We start from the raw sequence: 16,911 nt of genomic DNA on the forward strand, positions 1-16,911 counted from the left end.
ATTTCGCCTATTGCGAACTCTTTCAATATAAATAATTTTTATTGGCTGTTTTTGATCACGTGTTCTTCTGTTGAGCGGAAAAAACTAGTAAAAAACGCATTTGATGCCATGGTCATTATTTTATTGAACGATAAAAACGTTGATTGTAATACTTTTAATTAATACGTACAAGTAACCTATAACAGATTCATTTAGATTTTTCAACAGTATCAGCGCGGAAAAGCTAATATTAATTTAAACACTTACTTGATATTAATACAGTTCCCTTAAAATAGTTTATTTTAATGGACGTCAATTTTATGCTTATGCAAAATGTGCAATAAGCTTGTTTCCACTGCTTAAACACTTATGGAAATATTAATCTAAAACCATAAAATTACACATTTATATTATTTAGTTTTCCTTAACTTCAAATATATAGCCTTTTTAATAGTGCAAAAGTGCAAAAAGGTTTATGCACAACCTTTAAATCTAACCACAACCTTTTTCTAAATGCTCAAAATTTTAAATTAAAGTAGTTTTACGGCAAAATTTTAAAAGTTTCAAAACAGGAGGCACTTTTTTAAACACCCCATAATTATTATTGGCACATTTTATAAAAAGAAAAAGAAAAAAACTTTATCACAAGAGTAAAAAAATAAAAGTTTTTTTAAGTACCAATACATATCACAATTTTATAACTAAAACCAGATCGACTAGAGAAAAATGTCTTAGCAGGGTAGTTGTATATCAAAAACACTTCCCTATCTTGGTATTTTTCTAATAGTATTTTCTTGCGTAAAATATAGTTTTAACAATTAGGTACTTGAACATAAAATAAGAATGCGGTCCAATAATATCATATAAAAAAATAACAATCTTTCTTTTTCTTAAACAACGTCCGTTACACAGTTCCAATTTAAGCTCATTCTGAATCAACAAGTATATAAATAGAGAAACAACAAACTGTGATTGTTCAAACTAGTGGTTCCCAAACTGTGTATATATATATTAACACTATCTTGTGCATAAATTTTTTTTGATGGAAGTTTCTCCATTTTTAGTCCTTAATTTAACTATATTCTTTGTGAGCCTTTTAGTACGAATAATTTTATTCAAAAAATAAATGCGGAATGAACACATCGAAATACAACTGCCTCAAAACTGGTAAACTCTATATCAAATCTAAAAGTGACAAATAACCCACAAATTGAGCTTTTTATCTATAAATAAAAGTCCAAACATTAAATGTGAGTGTTTCTGGCTTACAAAAAAGACTAATTTATGAAAAAGGCATTCCCTGAAGTTAGGAAATTACAAAAAATTTTTACTTATCTAGTCTTCCAGAAGCCCTCTCCCAATTCACTAATTTCTGGACTGCCCACGTAGCTAGTGGAAATGCCTCAGACCCTGTATATTTTCAGTCAGAAAACGGTTCCACTAGGAATAAGGTTTGGGAACCACTGAACTAGACCATAAATACATATTTATAAAACTATAATATTAGGTTGCCACTACTCTCTGCGAGCGAGCGAATGCAAGAAAAATTTGTTCCAACGTTGTGTCAGAGATGAGATAATCCTCCAGCTGGAAAATCTTTTTGGTCTTTTCCATTTCTCGAAATAATACGCTCCATGGAACTGAATTGTCAGGCAAATGGTAGTGCAATATACCCTAATAAAAGATAAAAAATTTTGTTTATTGATATTCAATAATGTTGGGCCCAAACCAATTTTACTGATTACCAAAATGCGATTAATAGGAGAAAACCACCGATATCCATTTCACATGATATATTTTTAATTATTAAAAACTTATTTTCTCAAATATGGGGTAGGTGGCGTAGCTAACCTTGAACTTTTAATCTTTAATCTAGTTAAAATATATGAACTAAATCGGTTTGGTATCGGTTCAAACTTGAAATTGATATTGTTTGAATTGCAATATCAGCCAACACTAATATTAAATATAAAATACAGACCTGATGTTCATCTTTTAAATGCATGTTGGCGAATATATTTTCAAGGTGTTGTCCAACGGCGTTGCTATGCTCTGGGGAAGTGTACTGTTCCTTCTGCAGTTTGACAATCAACGTATAACCTTGGCCAAACTTATGTTTTAAATCTTGAATAGAGCCCAAACATCGAAAGCGACCATTAACCATAATGGCTAGTCTGGCACAAAGAGCTTCACACTCTTCCATGCTATGAGTTGTTAAAATAAAAGACATTCCACCAATATTTTGGACTTCGGTGAAAGTGTTCCAAATTTTCCGTCTTGCTGCAGGATCTACGCCTGCTGTTGGTTCATCCAACAAAACAACAGAAGGTCCTCCAATTAGGGCAAGGGCCAAAGACAGTTTTCTTCTATTTCCCCCACTAGGACAAAAAGAAATTTTTTAGCTCCATCAACTTAAAACAATTTAATAGTTACCTGTATTTTTCGGCAATTTTGTTAGCATGAGGTTTCAAGTCCACCATGCTTATAATTTTTGAAACAGAATGCTCTATTTCCGAAGCGGGCATTCCTCTTAGCCGAGCAAATAAATAAAGAGCCTCTGTTGCAGTCATTCTGTCTAGCAAAGCGTCAAATTGAGGGCAATAACCCAAAGAATTTTGGAACTGTGTGTAACAAAAAATTAAGCTTATAAAAGTATTGCCTACTATTTGGAATTGGTATACTATATTTACACTTACTATTTTACGATGATCACGGACATTATAATTTCCAATATAGGCATTTCCTTCTCCAATAACCAAGTCTCCAGTTAGCATACTAAAGGTGGTAGTTTTACCAGCACCGTTTACTCCCAATAATCCAAAACTAAAAATTTATCAACATTAATAATTTCATTGGTTTATTTTAGGGTCACAGTTTTAAATTAAATAAAATTATACCATTCATCTTTATGTACTGAGAAAGTCAGGTGATCCACAGCTTGAAAATTTCCAAAAGATTTTGAAAGGTTTATAACAACTAATGCTTCTGAAGGTGTCTAAAAAAGTACAAAAGTTCATTCTTCAAATAAACAAAAGAAGAAATTTATGAATAATTAATAATTTAATATTAAGAATACCTGTTGGGTTTCGAATACAGTTTCAACTCTACTTCTTTCCTGGGATACATCAGGATCTTCAGAAATGAAATCTCCTAAACTTGGTTGTACCATGACAGTGTTGGAAGCCATTTGATTTCTGCCAGTTTTTGTTAGTCTCGGCAGAATGTTGGTTTTGAAGGCATACCAAACTCTCACAAAATTAGTTTCCAAGAGGAAGAGGATGCCAAAGTAAATAAATCCTGTCACGCCCATAAAGAGCATATCTCTACCAGTAGCATTGGGTTCCCAGCTACAAAAAGGGATAATAGAATTCAAAACAAATTGACCTATCATGTATGAGTTAACTTAACTAGACCTTATATAAGGAACAGGGCGATCGCATGGTGTGGTGTAGTTTTTACCACATTCATCTATTTTTAAATATTGCAGCTTTTAAAACAGTAACAATAAAATAACTATAATAATTCAAACTTACTTGGGCAACATTTAATACCCAAGCTACGAGGATCGTTTTTCAGCCAAACTGGGCAGAAAAAATTCAAGATAATAGGATCCAAAGAAGCGCAGTATCCATTCTGACGACCAATTATGTGAACATTAGCCGCACCCCAGGTTAAGCAAAAGTCTGGTACCAGTCGGAAGAGGAAAGCTAAAGAGTCAGCACTATCAGGAGTTTTGTCAACCATTCGGTATATTGTTATGGCCATTGTTAAAATCAAGCCTAGAAATAAAGGTATTTTCTCTATTAATATTGTAAAAATCGGTATTAGGGGTGGTTACATACCTGCAGTAGAAGTGATACTAGAAGCAAAGATGAATCCTGAAGATGGCTTTTTAGATTTAAATGACAAGATGTAATTAAAAGGTATAGCACTCCACCCATACAAGGCGAGTAATAAAAACAGAGTACCTACAAAGAAATCCAAAAAATTAAAATACAAATTGAAATTAGCTATTAATTTGGCTTGAGATAACTCAATTTACCCAATGCAGCCGAGCCATTCCCATAAATGATTGTATCCGTTGCTGCAAATGTAATCAGCAAAAATATAGCAGCAATCAAGTAGACTACATAGTCCCAAATAAAATGCATGCCCCAAAATAAAAATCCGTTTATTCCAGTCATTCTTTGAATTAGTTTAGATTTGGTGATTCTCTCATGAATTGGGAACAATACGAAACTAGCTGATAAGAAACTGATTGCTATGGGGAATAAACCGCAATATATCAACCGAAATGCAATTTCCATGTCATCACTTCTGTATTTGTAGCTGGAGCTAGTTGAAGGAAATGGGTGGTTGGTAACAGAAATGTATTTACTATCATCTTCTGCTTGGAATTTCAAGTAAGCATTGTTCATTAAGTTGATAGATAGAGCAGCGACGTGGAAGGGTTCTCCATTGTAGAGCGCGGTTAAATTGAAACCTCCTCCTTGAGGAAGAGTATTTATGGCCCCAGAAACCATGTAATTTTGCTTGAAATCAATCAATTTGTTGTTTCCAGCTATTAAAACTTCTTTCATGGGGTCATCGTTTAGCATGGCATTAGCTTTGTTTTGTTCCAAGACTTTTCTGTATTTATCCACAAAACTTTGTTCATTGCCAGAATAAAACGCTTTTGTGCTGCCAAAGATTTTATTCAAATTCAACGATAGTGAAGGATATTCCATGCCAGAAGCCGCAGCGATCGCTTTCATGCTAAGTAACAAAGCAACAGATGTCGCAATTGGCAAAAGAAATTGAAAAAGTAGGAAAGCTTTGTAACGTTTAGCATCGTGAAAACGTTTCAACCACAGTCCTTTAACACGAGACATAAACAGCGCAGCTCCTCTGAGTGGTTTATCAATTATGATACTTTCACCTTTAAATTATGTAAAAAGATTAATATATCACAACATTATTAAAATAATTACCACATTTCTGCCATTAACTCACGGGCATCATTCAATAAATTAGCATTTTCTTCACTGGATTTTACAACTTTGTTATCTAATGCTTTTTCCGAAAGCTGCCCAACTCTGACAGAATAAAAACATTTAAATTAACATAGTTCTACGAAGGAAATTCAATGCTAATGATATACTTCAAGAAAACATCCTCCATTGTAGTGATAGACAATCCAAATGAATTAAACCCTAATATCTCTTTTTGGTTTTCAATTTCATCAAACATATCCGCAAAGGGTTCAGCATCATTTGATGGAAGAATGTAACAAGCCTCTCTGTTAGTTTCACTGTTTAGAATGGCATTGTTGACGTGTCTCTTTATGATGTCTGTCAAATCATCAGTGTGGAAATTATCTCCTTTTGCAAATTTCAAGTTGTATCCAGCTCCTTATAAGTGGAAAAAAGTTTAATTTTTAAGTAGTCAGGGCTCATTTGTTCAAATAATCCACACTCACCAAAGGTTCTTTTCAAAAATAAAGGAGAACCAGCACATTGCACTTTACCCTCTGCCATAATAGCAATTCTGTCACCAAGAACATCAGCTTCCTCCATGTAGTGTGTAGTCAACAAAACAGTCCTTTCGTTACGAATTCTTTGGAGCAGATCCCAAACTGCTCTTCTCGCTTGAGGATCCATCCCAGAAGTTGGTTCATCGAGCACCAATACCTTCGAACCACCTACAATTGCAATTCCTAAGGAGAGTTTTCTCTTCATGCCACCAGACAATGCAGAAGACAAAGTAGTTCTTTTTGAGATCAAGTCTAGCAAATTAAGAACCAAAGTTATTTCACTCGGCATTGCTGAGAATGACATTCCTTTCAGCTGCAAAATTAAATATAATTAAAAAATGTGATGTCCTAGTTTATTCAAAATTCTTACCCCAGCAAAAAATTTCAGGTGTTCTTCAACAGTTAAGTTATCATAAAGAACATTGTGTTGTGGACATAAACCCAGACTTGTTCGAGCCTGTCTTGTTGACGTCAAAATGTCATATCCATCAATAAGAGCAGTACCAGAGGTCGGTACATAAAGTCCTGAAACGTTAAACTGTTACCTCACTGCATGTTGAACATTATTTCAATATATACTTTACCTGTTAAGACATTCATTGTTGTTGTTTTTCCTGCACCATTGTGACCTTCATTGAAACAAAAAATTTAAACAAAATATTTTATTGCATCACCAATTTCGATGAAACTCGGGGAGTATGTAGACCTTGGGGTAACATGAATTTTCACCAAGGGAAAAGTTACGCTGGGCTTCCGTTTTGCTATTGCAACCGAAAATGTTTTTGACAACATAAAATGAAAAAATGTACATTTAAAAAAGCATGGGATTTTCTCGGTTTCACAGGGGGGCTTGCTTGATGAATTTCACTTAAAATTGTTCAAATTTAGCATTTTAGTTGAAATTTTAATTTTAATTTTTTTTTGGGTTTTCAAAAATTTTCACAAGGTGAAACCGAGAAAATCCCATGCTTTTTTAAATGTAGATTTTTTCATTTTAAGTTGTCAAAAACATTTTCGGTTGCCATAGCAAAACGGAAGCCCAGCGTAACTTTTCCCTTCGTGAAAATTCATGTTACCCCAAGGTCTACATCAAAATCGGTGATTTACACCTCGGGTACACTCCTCGTAAGTTAATAATTACCTAATAAAACAGTTATTTGTCCTTTGTACATAGTTAGTGAGACTGAATCAACAGCCACTTTCCTTTGAGAACCCCTACCAAACACCTAAGTGAAAGGAAATAATTAAATTATTTTACCAAGCCAAATCTAATAGCGTTTTCCATTTGATTGCTCAACATTTGCTCTGAATCTGTCTCGGACGTCATAGATCTCGCCCCAATCGACTAGAGTAAAACCGCAAGTGGAACATTCCATTAAAATATTCCCGCGCTTTGTTGTTTTTCGTCTGCCAGTAATTTGAATTTTCGCGTCTTGGTCTGCCTATTTGGCCAAAAAATCTAAAAGGAATTGATCTTGTTCCGTTGATATGTCAAAATAAGCAGATCGGTTTTGGGCGATCTCGGAGCCCCAGAGAGCGGCAAATGGAAACTTGGTCGGAGCAGATCCGAGCACGCAAATGGAACATAAAATGTTGATCAGTGCGATCTAGAGCGTTCGAAAGCTGTCAAATGGAAAACGCTATAAATTTCTAATACATCTCCTTTAGAGCTAATTATATAACTACATGTTTGAATTTTAAAATTCTTTTGACAAGCTGTGACTCACACATTTGAAATGAATGAAAAATGACCAAAAGGTATTACATCAAAAAAAAAGGTTTTGAAATGTTTTCAAGATTGAAATGCTAAACAATAGGGGCAAAATGAACCTTATACGGTGCTTTCAATAAAGAAATTAGATACCAACTGTCTTGTACAGAGCATAAACACTAAAAAAGTCCAAAAATCTCATTCAAGAAGAAGTTTTAAAAATCATAAATTCAGATGACACTAGCTTCAGGATCTATTTTTCCAGGCAAACAAAGATTATTACACGTGTATTGTTCTTAACCATTGTGGTAAAAGGAATATTACTAGGCATGTGCGAGTACTCAATTTTGTTCGAGTACTCGATCAAGCTTCGAACCGAGTACTCAGCTTGAAGCTCAAAAATCATTTTTTGAAAAGTTCGAAAATGGTTCGAGCCTCAAATCGAGGCATAGGCTTAAATTTCAAGTACTCGAAACTATTATTCATACAAAGGCACTACTCGCAAGCTTGTAAAAATGACGGGAAAAGCTACAAAAAAATCTATAGTCCGGCCTTAAGATTTCTTATTGGGTGACGTACAAGTCCTAGTTGTTTCTGATTGGTCACCAATTTTAAATGTAGAAAACGAAACTAAAACCGTAAGTTACATAACGTATAGTGCCCTAGCTGTTTATTGTTAGTTTTTTGGCGGTTCATCAGTCCACTATTTTATTGTTGTAATCCCTTGTATGGCCAGTTATTAATTAAGACTTCTCAAATATGGCTTCAAATAAACGAAAAAGCTCTGATAGTAATTAATAAATATAGTTTATTTTTGAAAAATGTTTTACTTAATAAACCCAATTATTCAAAGCCTTTTTAAGCTAAATCTATCACGGAGTGCTCAAAACTCCCTTTATAAAGCTAGGTCTTAGTAATTATTCAAGTACTGAAACCCTCTTTTTAAGCTATGCCTAAAAGCTCGAAAGCTCGGTAAGATTTTAAAGCTTGGCTCGATACTCGAAAAGTGAAATTTTTAATACTCAAAGCTTGACTCGAAACCCAAAAATCAAGGCTCGCACATGCCTAGATATTACACATGTTAAACAAAATAAAGAAATGAGAAATTTAAGAATACCCACTTTTGATAATGATTTCAAAATTATTCCTTTAGCTTGCTCTTGGGGTTCAGATTCAAAATATTTTTCATTGTGGGTATATTCATCAAACGAAGTGCTATATGAACCCTTCATACGGGATCTGGTAGGACACCAATAACTCGGCTAAAAAAGCAAAATTAAAGGTCACATCTATGGTCTGTAAATGGGAAATAGCTAAAAGCAAAACCTACCATAAAAAGAAACGCAGCATTTTTGGGTATACCAGGTTGCCATGGCCACACATTATCAACATACCAAGTAATGAAAGAATAAATTACTATGGAAACTAACATCATTCCTCCAACCATTGCCAATGACAAATCATCATCTGGAGTGCTTCCTTTGTTGAAATTGCTCCACGAAGCACCAACCTCTAAACAATCGAGGGAAAAAAATTTAATTTCCTAGTCTTTACTAAACATTCGATCCTTATCTTACGGCTCCCTTCAAAGTTGCCTATGATTTTACAAATCCAATGTAAGGCGCAATTAGGTAGCAATGCACTGGCAAGTTTGGCACTCAGTTTCAATTGCGAGTATGGTTCAGAATCGCCAAGAGGATCCATTAAATTTGTGGGTATTGAGTGACTCACAACCCACAGAACCGATGTAACAATGGCACCCAACACAGCTAAAAACAAAAGGATAATAATAACAAGACGTTATAATAAACCATTGAAAATACTTTAACAAATTAAGCGAGCTAACATAAAACCAGCGTCACCACCACTGACTTCACTAACTGTTGAAACAATAGCATGTGGAACATTCTCAAAAATAATAATTAGGACAGATAATTTAAAACTATTTCGGCAAACAATTGTAGATCTAATAATTAAAAAATTTGGCACTACATATCGAGAAAGGCTTTCTAGTGGGTCAAAACTGTGAATTTTGCTCACTTAGGTCTTAATACCGTAATGACAGACAATTTTTTAAGTCACGGGAAGAAGAAAAGGTTTGTCCTTTTTAGGATATCTTATGTATTGTTTTCTTCCTCCTTACCTTTACTTTTTTTCTAAGTTTTAAATGAACCAATAAACTTCCTTTCAATGAATATTACAAGACTACACTACCTTATGAATACACTAATCAATGGAAAAAATAACAAACCTTTGTTAAAGAAAGTGGATATTGCCATGCAAAAGACAAGACCACTGATCATGTAGAGATTGAGAAGTAGAAAAAAGATAAAGCCATTGGAATAATGAAGCACTGCTCCTCCCTTTGTAAAACTTATGCTGAACAAAATACATGAAATGCTTGCAATGATGAAGAGCAAAAAATAAGTGTTTAGAAACACGCCAAAGAAATAAACAAAATTGTTTAATCCCATCATTCTCATCAGTTCCTAAAATAAATTATCTTTTTAAACATTAACCATCATAAGGCAAAGTGGCAAAATATCAACACACCAATGCATGTCAGTTTTTTTTTTATATATTTTTTGATACTTCTAACGAAATTATTTTGCAGAAATGAAAATTTGCGGAGATATTAATTTTGTAAAATTAACGTTTTCTAACGTTACCTTTCACCAAAATTCAGCCCGCTTAATTGTTGTAGATGAAGTAGGATACGAGATGGACTTGAAAGAAATTAATATGCAATAAAATAAATAAATAATTTGCGGAAATGGTTAAACTTACGTAAATTAAATGTTAGTTAAACTTTATACATTCAGAAGCTCATTTGCAAAATTTTGTTTAACTGCCTGCGTGCCCTCAGCAAATTTTGATAAAGCACATAAAAAGTATCATAAAATTACATTAGCTACACCCCATTCTTACTAATCACTATGGGCCGTTTAGCCTCGTAACTTAGAGGACATGTTACTAAGAAAATTAGAAAATACTTTGTCCCCGCCCAATATTTCACAAAACGAAAATTTTCGTGTACCTTACTATACTATAAACAGAGAAGTAACGTTAGAAAACGTGAATTTTGGTTAATTTTCAAAAATTAATACCTCCGCAAAATATTTTGACAAAGGAATGTTCAATATCATCTAAAGTATCCAAATATATATATATATATTAAGGCTGGGCGAATAACCGAATAATTCGATCGAATATCGAGACGAATAACCGTCTCGATATTCGCTTCACGCCTTTTTTGGTATTTGATCGAATATCGAATAGCATTTGTATTATTCGGTAATTATTATTCGTTAAATATTCGGCGAATATTCGTTAAATATTCGGGAAGATATTCGGCAAATATTCGGAAGATATTCGGCAAATATTCGGCGAATGTTCGGAAGATATTCGGCGAAAAAAAATTACCCTAAAAAGTTAAAATGTGATTTTCTTATTTAATACCGATATATACTTCAATATTGTAGTACCAAAGATTTGTACTCTAGTGATATTTTAAAATAAAATATATTTTTTATTTTGGGATGCTCAATGGTTTAAACTGATACAATTCTACCATTTAGATATTAACTGTTTTTTAATATTTAGACTATTAGATCTGTTATTCAACAAATATTTGGGTCAATATTCGGTATAGTATTCGGCGAATATTCGGTATAGTATTTGACGAATATTTGGGCCTATTATTCAACGAATATTCGATAAGGTAATATTTGTACTAAGCCTAACTATTCGGTATTTGGTTCAAAAACTACTATTCGTCTCGGTATTCGATTAGAAATTTATTGGGTATTCGATATTTGTCTCGATAGGCTAAAAATGCTATTCGCCCAGCCTTAATATTAGGGATGCACCGATATGGGTACAGCCGATATATCGACTAATCCGGGCCATATATATCGGCCGATATTATCGGCCTAGGATAGCCGATATATCAGCCGATATTAACAAAGTTACCTATCACAATATTATGCTTTTTTGTTTACTCTCGTAACCACCTGTTAAAAAATGATATGATCTAAGGCTTTTGGAGTGTAAAAACCACTTATGATTCCTTACCGTTTTGGACGCGAATAATTATTTCCTACAACAGCGATCAAAAAGAAACACTAGAAAATGTCTAATACCAGAAATATCGGCCGATACCGATATTTGAAAAATTAGCCGATATATCGGTGCATCCCTACTTAATATATATATATAAAATTGGACATGCGATGCGTGTGTTGATATTCACCATGCAATGTTTATCACTTTTTTACTTTGGCTCGATTAGTTTTTTCATCAATTATACGTTTTACGAAAATTGACATCATTATCCAAAGTCCATAGACTATGAATAATGGCATCAATGAAGTAAAGTTCATAAAGGACGTCATGTCAATGTATTCCGGATACGGATACCGTTGAAGAAAGAGTTTTGTTTCCTGCAGAAATAAAATTACTGAAGTGGGGGTGAAGAATTAAAACAAGATTTTTAATTTTTTTACCTTCTGCAGTTCTTTTTTAGTTTTATATTCAATAAAAGTTTTGTCAATGGCATTTTGCAATGATAAGAAACCAGAGTACTCATAGCCTGTGAAGGATTTCCTTATTAAATATGAATACTATTTTCACATTATCACAAAAATCAGAAAATTACCGTCCATTCTACTAGGGCCTTGACTTAGAAAGCTTGGAGGATACTTTGATCCAGTATAAAGACTTTGAGTAACACGTATTTGGTAGTCAAGCGATTCAGGAAGTTCATTTTTTACATTGTTCAACACAATTCCATAAAAATGAGCAGTAGATCCTTTCGCAGTTTCAGAAATATAGTAGAGTGCCATTTCATTATCAGAATCAAAGCCTTTATATTCTACTAAAACTGGGGAAAACAAATTTGAGTGCTATTGTATTTGAAAGATTAAGTGCGTGTTTCATTCATGATTCTCACGTTTACTACGAAATGATTTTGCGGCTACATTACTGATAAACTCTGCTGCCAGAGTGGTGTTTGGAACATGAAGTAAAGTAACGGGTGATTCTTCAATAGGTTGTAACTCTTTTGCTACAAAAAAAGTGGCATTGTGATATTTTGAGTCAATGTTCACTGATTGGTATTCCCTATTTGATTGTCCACCGAGTGTTCGTAAGTATGTGAAAAGGACAATCAAGAGCAAAGGAATCAACAATTCAAACCCTATGAAATAGTCATAATACTGTTAAACATAACACATATAAATGTTTTTTAATAAACCAACCTGTTATTATAAAATGACGTTTCCGTATTAGACCACCTTTCCATATAAAAAGCAAAAGTTGTCGAAAAATATACATCTTTCCGTTTGAAGGGTCTGGCCCGATACCTACAACAACAAAGCTTTAACCTCATAATTTAAATTAAATAAATTCAGCTAACTTAAAAAACAGCTATTTTCTTTTACAAAATATATCTCAAATTAACCTAAGATAAGCTTTAAAATGAACCTAAAGACCCGTTTCCATAAATTGTGGCCTTGGGATTCTTCTATCTCCAAAAACTCCAGATATAAATATGGATTTGCTTATCGATCTACCTTGACGAAGCCTTTGATAATGACAACTGGCGAAGCTAATATCTGGCATTCAGTAAAAGATAAGATAAGATAAGATAAAAGTATTGATAAAGGAAATCTTTTCCTAACTGACGATGACTCGTCCCGTGATTGCTTACTGTGCTTGTAATTGTAATTACGTAGCTGCTTGCATAACGTTGCGTTTGGTAGGCGTACATCCACCGACTTGTCACTTATGATTCTAGGGCGGAAACTATAATTCCCACTCTTGCTCCACGAAGTTACAACATAGAGGGTAGTCCTCTATGGTTACACCACTACGCAATATGTAGTTTCTTTTTGCCTGTACTCGGACTTAAAGTGTACTCTTTTTACTCTAACACGTTTTATTTGCCTGTTCCGGGGATGAGAATTACTCTGCCCCATAGAAAATATATATATCAGAGTTTAACTACCAGTGGCGTAATAACTGTTTTTTACCTCTCCGAGGGGACTTTGTACCCTAGGAGGGGTTATACAACCACCGTGTCTGTCTGTGGGTCAGTCTGTCAGGCCTGCGAATGCGTTCGCAATTTCGGGGCAAAGGGTTATCACTGCGTACGCAGTTTCTTAGAATCAGGGAAAACGTTTTTCCAAAAGCGCCCTCTTTTTTTAAACGGCCGGGATTCGAACCCGAGCCCCCTTGAACGACAGGTGAGTGTTCTACCGCAGAACCACGGATATTGTTACGCAATTACACGTATTAAAGGGTTATGATGAATGAAGTAGAAGGAATACAAGGTTAAAATTTGCATTTAATAATAATTTCACGCTGAATTGTGTTTCCTCCATTGTAACAAAGGGCAATTACGACATTCAGATTTAGGTATTTTCCTCTAATTTGATAAAAGAAGCTAGATCATAGGCGCTACCTCGGAACTTATTGGCCCATGCTCTTTTCACCCTACTCCGAAATCCAAAACCTGTGAAAAGAAACCACTAGTAGGTAATTTCGTTTCGCGGGTTCTCGGACTAAAAGTGTACAATTTTTACCCTAAAACGTTTAATTCGCCTGTTCCAGGTATGAGGTTTACTCGATACTACACTAGCAAGGTCGGGGTCGGGGATGGAAAATTCTTTGTATTTATTATGAATAGAAAAATTATAAAAATACCCCAATTTTACTGGTTTAGATTAGATAGTGTATCTTGTGTAAGCCAGACTCTGATATTAGGGACTATTAGCAAAAGTAGCATAAGACCCAGACTATAGACTAAATAGAAAGTTGCTAGTACTATTCCAACTAGTAGGTTATGTAGTCTATAGTGTGACTAGGTCTCACTAGAAAATTTAATAGGCGTGAAGGTACAGCCAAGGATCCTATATAGGATCCTTGGTACAGCTGACACACTTTAAGGTCTTATGCTACTTTTGCTATTAGTAATAGTAATAATAGATAAGATAGGTAGATATTAAAATAGAGGTCTATAATGTTTTTTTTTTTGTATTTTACATGCAAGATTTTTATACATGGATGATGGATGACAGGATAAGGGAGTCGAGTCACCTCGAGTGACATAATATGATTTTAACTGTATTTAACATCATTTTAATGATTTTATATTTTAAAATAAGTAAGCCTTACTCTAAACGTTTAGCCATAAACAAATTGAAATAACCAAAATGTGTTTAGTTAGTGTTTACTCAGTAGCCTCAGTGTTTGGCTCTTCAATGTCTTTCGTATACCCAATCCCATGGACTTACTCCACACTCCTTAGCTGAGACTGAGAGAGCCCGAAACAACGGCAATTATGAAACTAAAACTTAACAAGACGTACGACGGTCAGAATACTTCTAATGTGTTAAGTTTGTTTGAGCTATCCACAGCAATCTGCAACGCCGGTATCACAACCAATATATATCCACGGTCACACATAATTGTATTTACGCTTATTTGTTACTTCTAGTCATACTTTGAAAGCATCGAAGATTCCTTCGATCAGTGTCACTCTTATTTTTTACTTCTGATCACACTTATTTGTTACTACTAGTCAGCCGTTGAGTGTCACACTTATTTTTTCGGGTTATACGACAAAGACTAGTTCGATCAGTTTCACACAGTGGCGTAGCTAGCATGGGTGACACCCGGGGCGGATATCATGGTGGGCTACTTACTAGTCTCTATAGTTTGTGTTTTCACGGTCGGGTGTCACCCCCAAATCACGCCCAAACGGGTGTCACCCGGGGCGGACCACCCCCTCCCCCCCCTTAGCGACGCCACTGGTTTCACATACTTATTTGTTACTTCTGATCACACTTATTTGTTGCGTTAAGTGTCAAACTTATTACTTCTGGTCATACGCCGATGACTAAGTCGATCAGTGTCATACTTAATTGTTATTTCTGGTCATACGTTGAAAGCGCGGCGCACTCTGAAGGGCCTCGAAAAACGCTAGAGGGAAACGGGCGCGTAGACCTCTATCTAGGAATATGAAAACTCGGTTTACTTGAATCCTCCTAGCCTCTATAAACACCAAAGACTATATATACGCTTCGCTAACTAGACAGGCGTGTTCTATGGCTCAACTTGCATACCAATTGTGGCTCCATCGTCCCCTAGCTTGAGTTGGCGCCTCTATAGCCGCGGATCCAAATGCTAACCCAGCTTTTACAGTGCTACAGAGGTGTTAACAGGTTTTTCCTAGGAACACGCCTGTCTAGTAAGCGAAGCGTATAGTCTTTGACGAAAACTTAACCCCGAAAAATGGAAAACTCCGACTTAGTTTGCGAAAGGATTTCGTATAACTCCTTGGTTTGCGACAGTCGCGGTCGGGGACAAAAGACTTTCGGGGTCGAGCTCGGGGTCCCCGTACGAACACTACTTGTAGCCTTGTAGACGTACAGCCTGCACGTTCTACACGTTTTAGGGCTACTCACAAGGAGACATCCCTAACTCTAACAAGGAGACGACCCGAGGTGATAACCACCGATTTGGTTCAAACTCGGGTATAATGTACACCTCCCTGTAACTTGAAAAACCTGCAAGGAAAAAGTTGCGACGGTCTTTCGTGTTGCCATGTCAACCGAAAACGTTTTTGACAACACGATTTGGGATTTTTCCATTGAAAATAACATGGGAATCTGAAGGATTTTAACCTTCAAAAAAATAAAAAAATTAAAAAACGTTAAAAAAAATTTAAATTTATTTTAAAAATTAAATTTAATCAAGTTTAAATACAATTTGGTCAAATGGGGGACCCTTAAAATCCTTCAGATTCCCATGTTATTTTCTTCATTATTATTTTGGAGAAATTAGTCATTCCAATTTTCATGACAATCCTTATATAAAAAAGAAGACAAACCTTTGTTGTGGTATCGCCTCGGGTATCGCTAATGCAATTATCCCATACGCCTCATTCTTGTTGACTTGCGAATACTGCTCAAAAACCGGTTGTATGTTAAAAATCACGCCAAAAACCCATATTTACCAAAATCTAGGTAAACTATTAATTTTATTGCTCTCTTTTAACATTACACCAGTAATTAATGAAATTTTTAGATAAATTCGTGTTCAGAAATATATATTTAATAGCTGGGTAAGCCTGTCCGAGCTCTAAATAGTTGGGTTAATCGTATAATTCTTATAAGGTTGTCTAACATACATGATAAATAAATTTGACTCCTTTATTATTAACATAATTTCTACACATAATAATAATAATCAGCTTGGCTAATACCCAAGGCACCACCTTAGACCCAAGTCATCTAGTGACTTTTAATGCCTTTAAACAAGTAAGCAAAACTATACATAATATTTTCAGAGGTGAGCTGAACTACTACGAAATATTAATAAAGAGCTGTAAGTTACATATAGTACATGGTATAAACAACTTATTTTATGAAATGCACTAGCTAGGTAACTTTTATTTCATTGCAGAAGTATTTTAGAAACCGATATCGAAGCCTAAAGCCCTAAACCTTCCTTACTTTATTGATGCTGACAGGTTGACAGCCAAAAACACCACAAACTCATTTATTTAAATAACAAAGTAACAACAAAAAGTATTTAGAAGAAAATATATCACCCTATAAAGTACTAAGAACGTTATAAATAAATGGTTTATTTACCTTTCGAAACGTGGATCCTTAAATTAACAGCTTGCTCTAATAAGTAGTTA

General features: G+C 34.6%; 1 protein-coding gene across 2 annotated transcripts; it reads right to left on the reverse strand.

The window, feature by feature from the left end:
- Positions 1-4: 4 nt before the first annotated feature.
- Positions 5-13,005, reverse strand: LOC149941016 (phospholipid-transporting ATPase ABCA3-like). 2 transcript variants are annotated; one of them, XR_016481335.1, is made up of 28 exons: positions 12,913-13,005; positions 12,687-12,817; positions 12,461-12,565; positions 12,154-12,399; positions 11,860-12,084; positions 11,708-11,793; positions 11,480-11,644; positions 9,454-9,691; positions 8,780-8,971; positions 8,533-8,714; positions 8,324-8,464; positions 6,633-6,717; positions 6,076-6,120; positions 5,862-6,016; positions 5,438-5,804; positions 5,120-5,369; positions 4,972-5,054; positions 4,022-4,897; positions 3,822-3,947; positions 3,513-3,758; positions 3,393-3,447; positions 3,056-3,326; positions 2,877-2,974; positions 2,676-2,802; positions 2,413-2,600; positions 1,961-2,357; positions 247-1,653; positions 5-84 (listed from the first exon to the last, which is right to left on the reverse strand). XR_016481335.1 is itself a non-coding variant. In XM_090178849.1 (27 exons), exons 3-27 carry the CDS (start codon positions 12,534-12,536, stop codon positions 1,483-1,485), a joined length of 5,091 nt encoding a protein of 1,696 aa, XP_090034975.1. In that variant the 5' UTR covers positions 12,537-12,565; positions 12,687-12,817; positions 12,913-13,005; the 3' UTR covers positions 244-1,482. The 2 variants fall into 2 exon arrangements, 1 of the variants encoding a protein (XP_090034975.1); XM_090178849.1 differs by lacking the exon at positions 5-84 and having other exon boundaries at positions 244-1,653.
- Between the last annotated feature and the right edge of the window lie 3,906 nt (positions 13,006-16,911).

This window comes from Leiobunum rupestre, chromosome 6 (assembly GCF_980474605.1).
Source record: "Leiobunum rupestre chromosome 6, qqLeiRupe1.1.hap1, whole genome shotgun sequence".
In the NCBI taxonomy this organism is placed as follows: domain Eukaryota; kingdom Metazoa; phylum Arthropoda; class Arachnida; order Opiliones; family Sclerosomatidae; genus Leiobunum; species Leiobunum rupestre.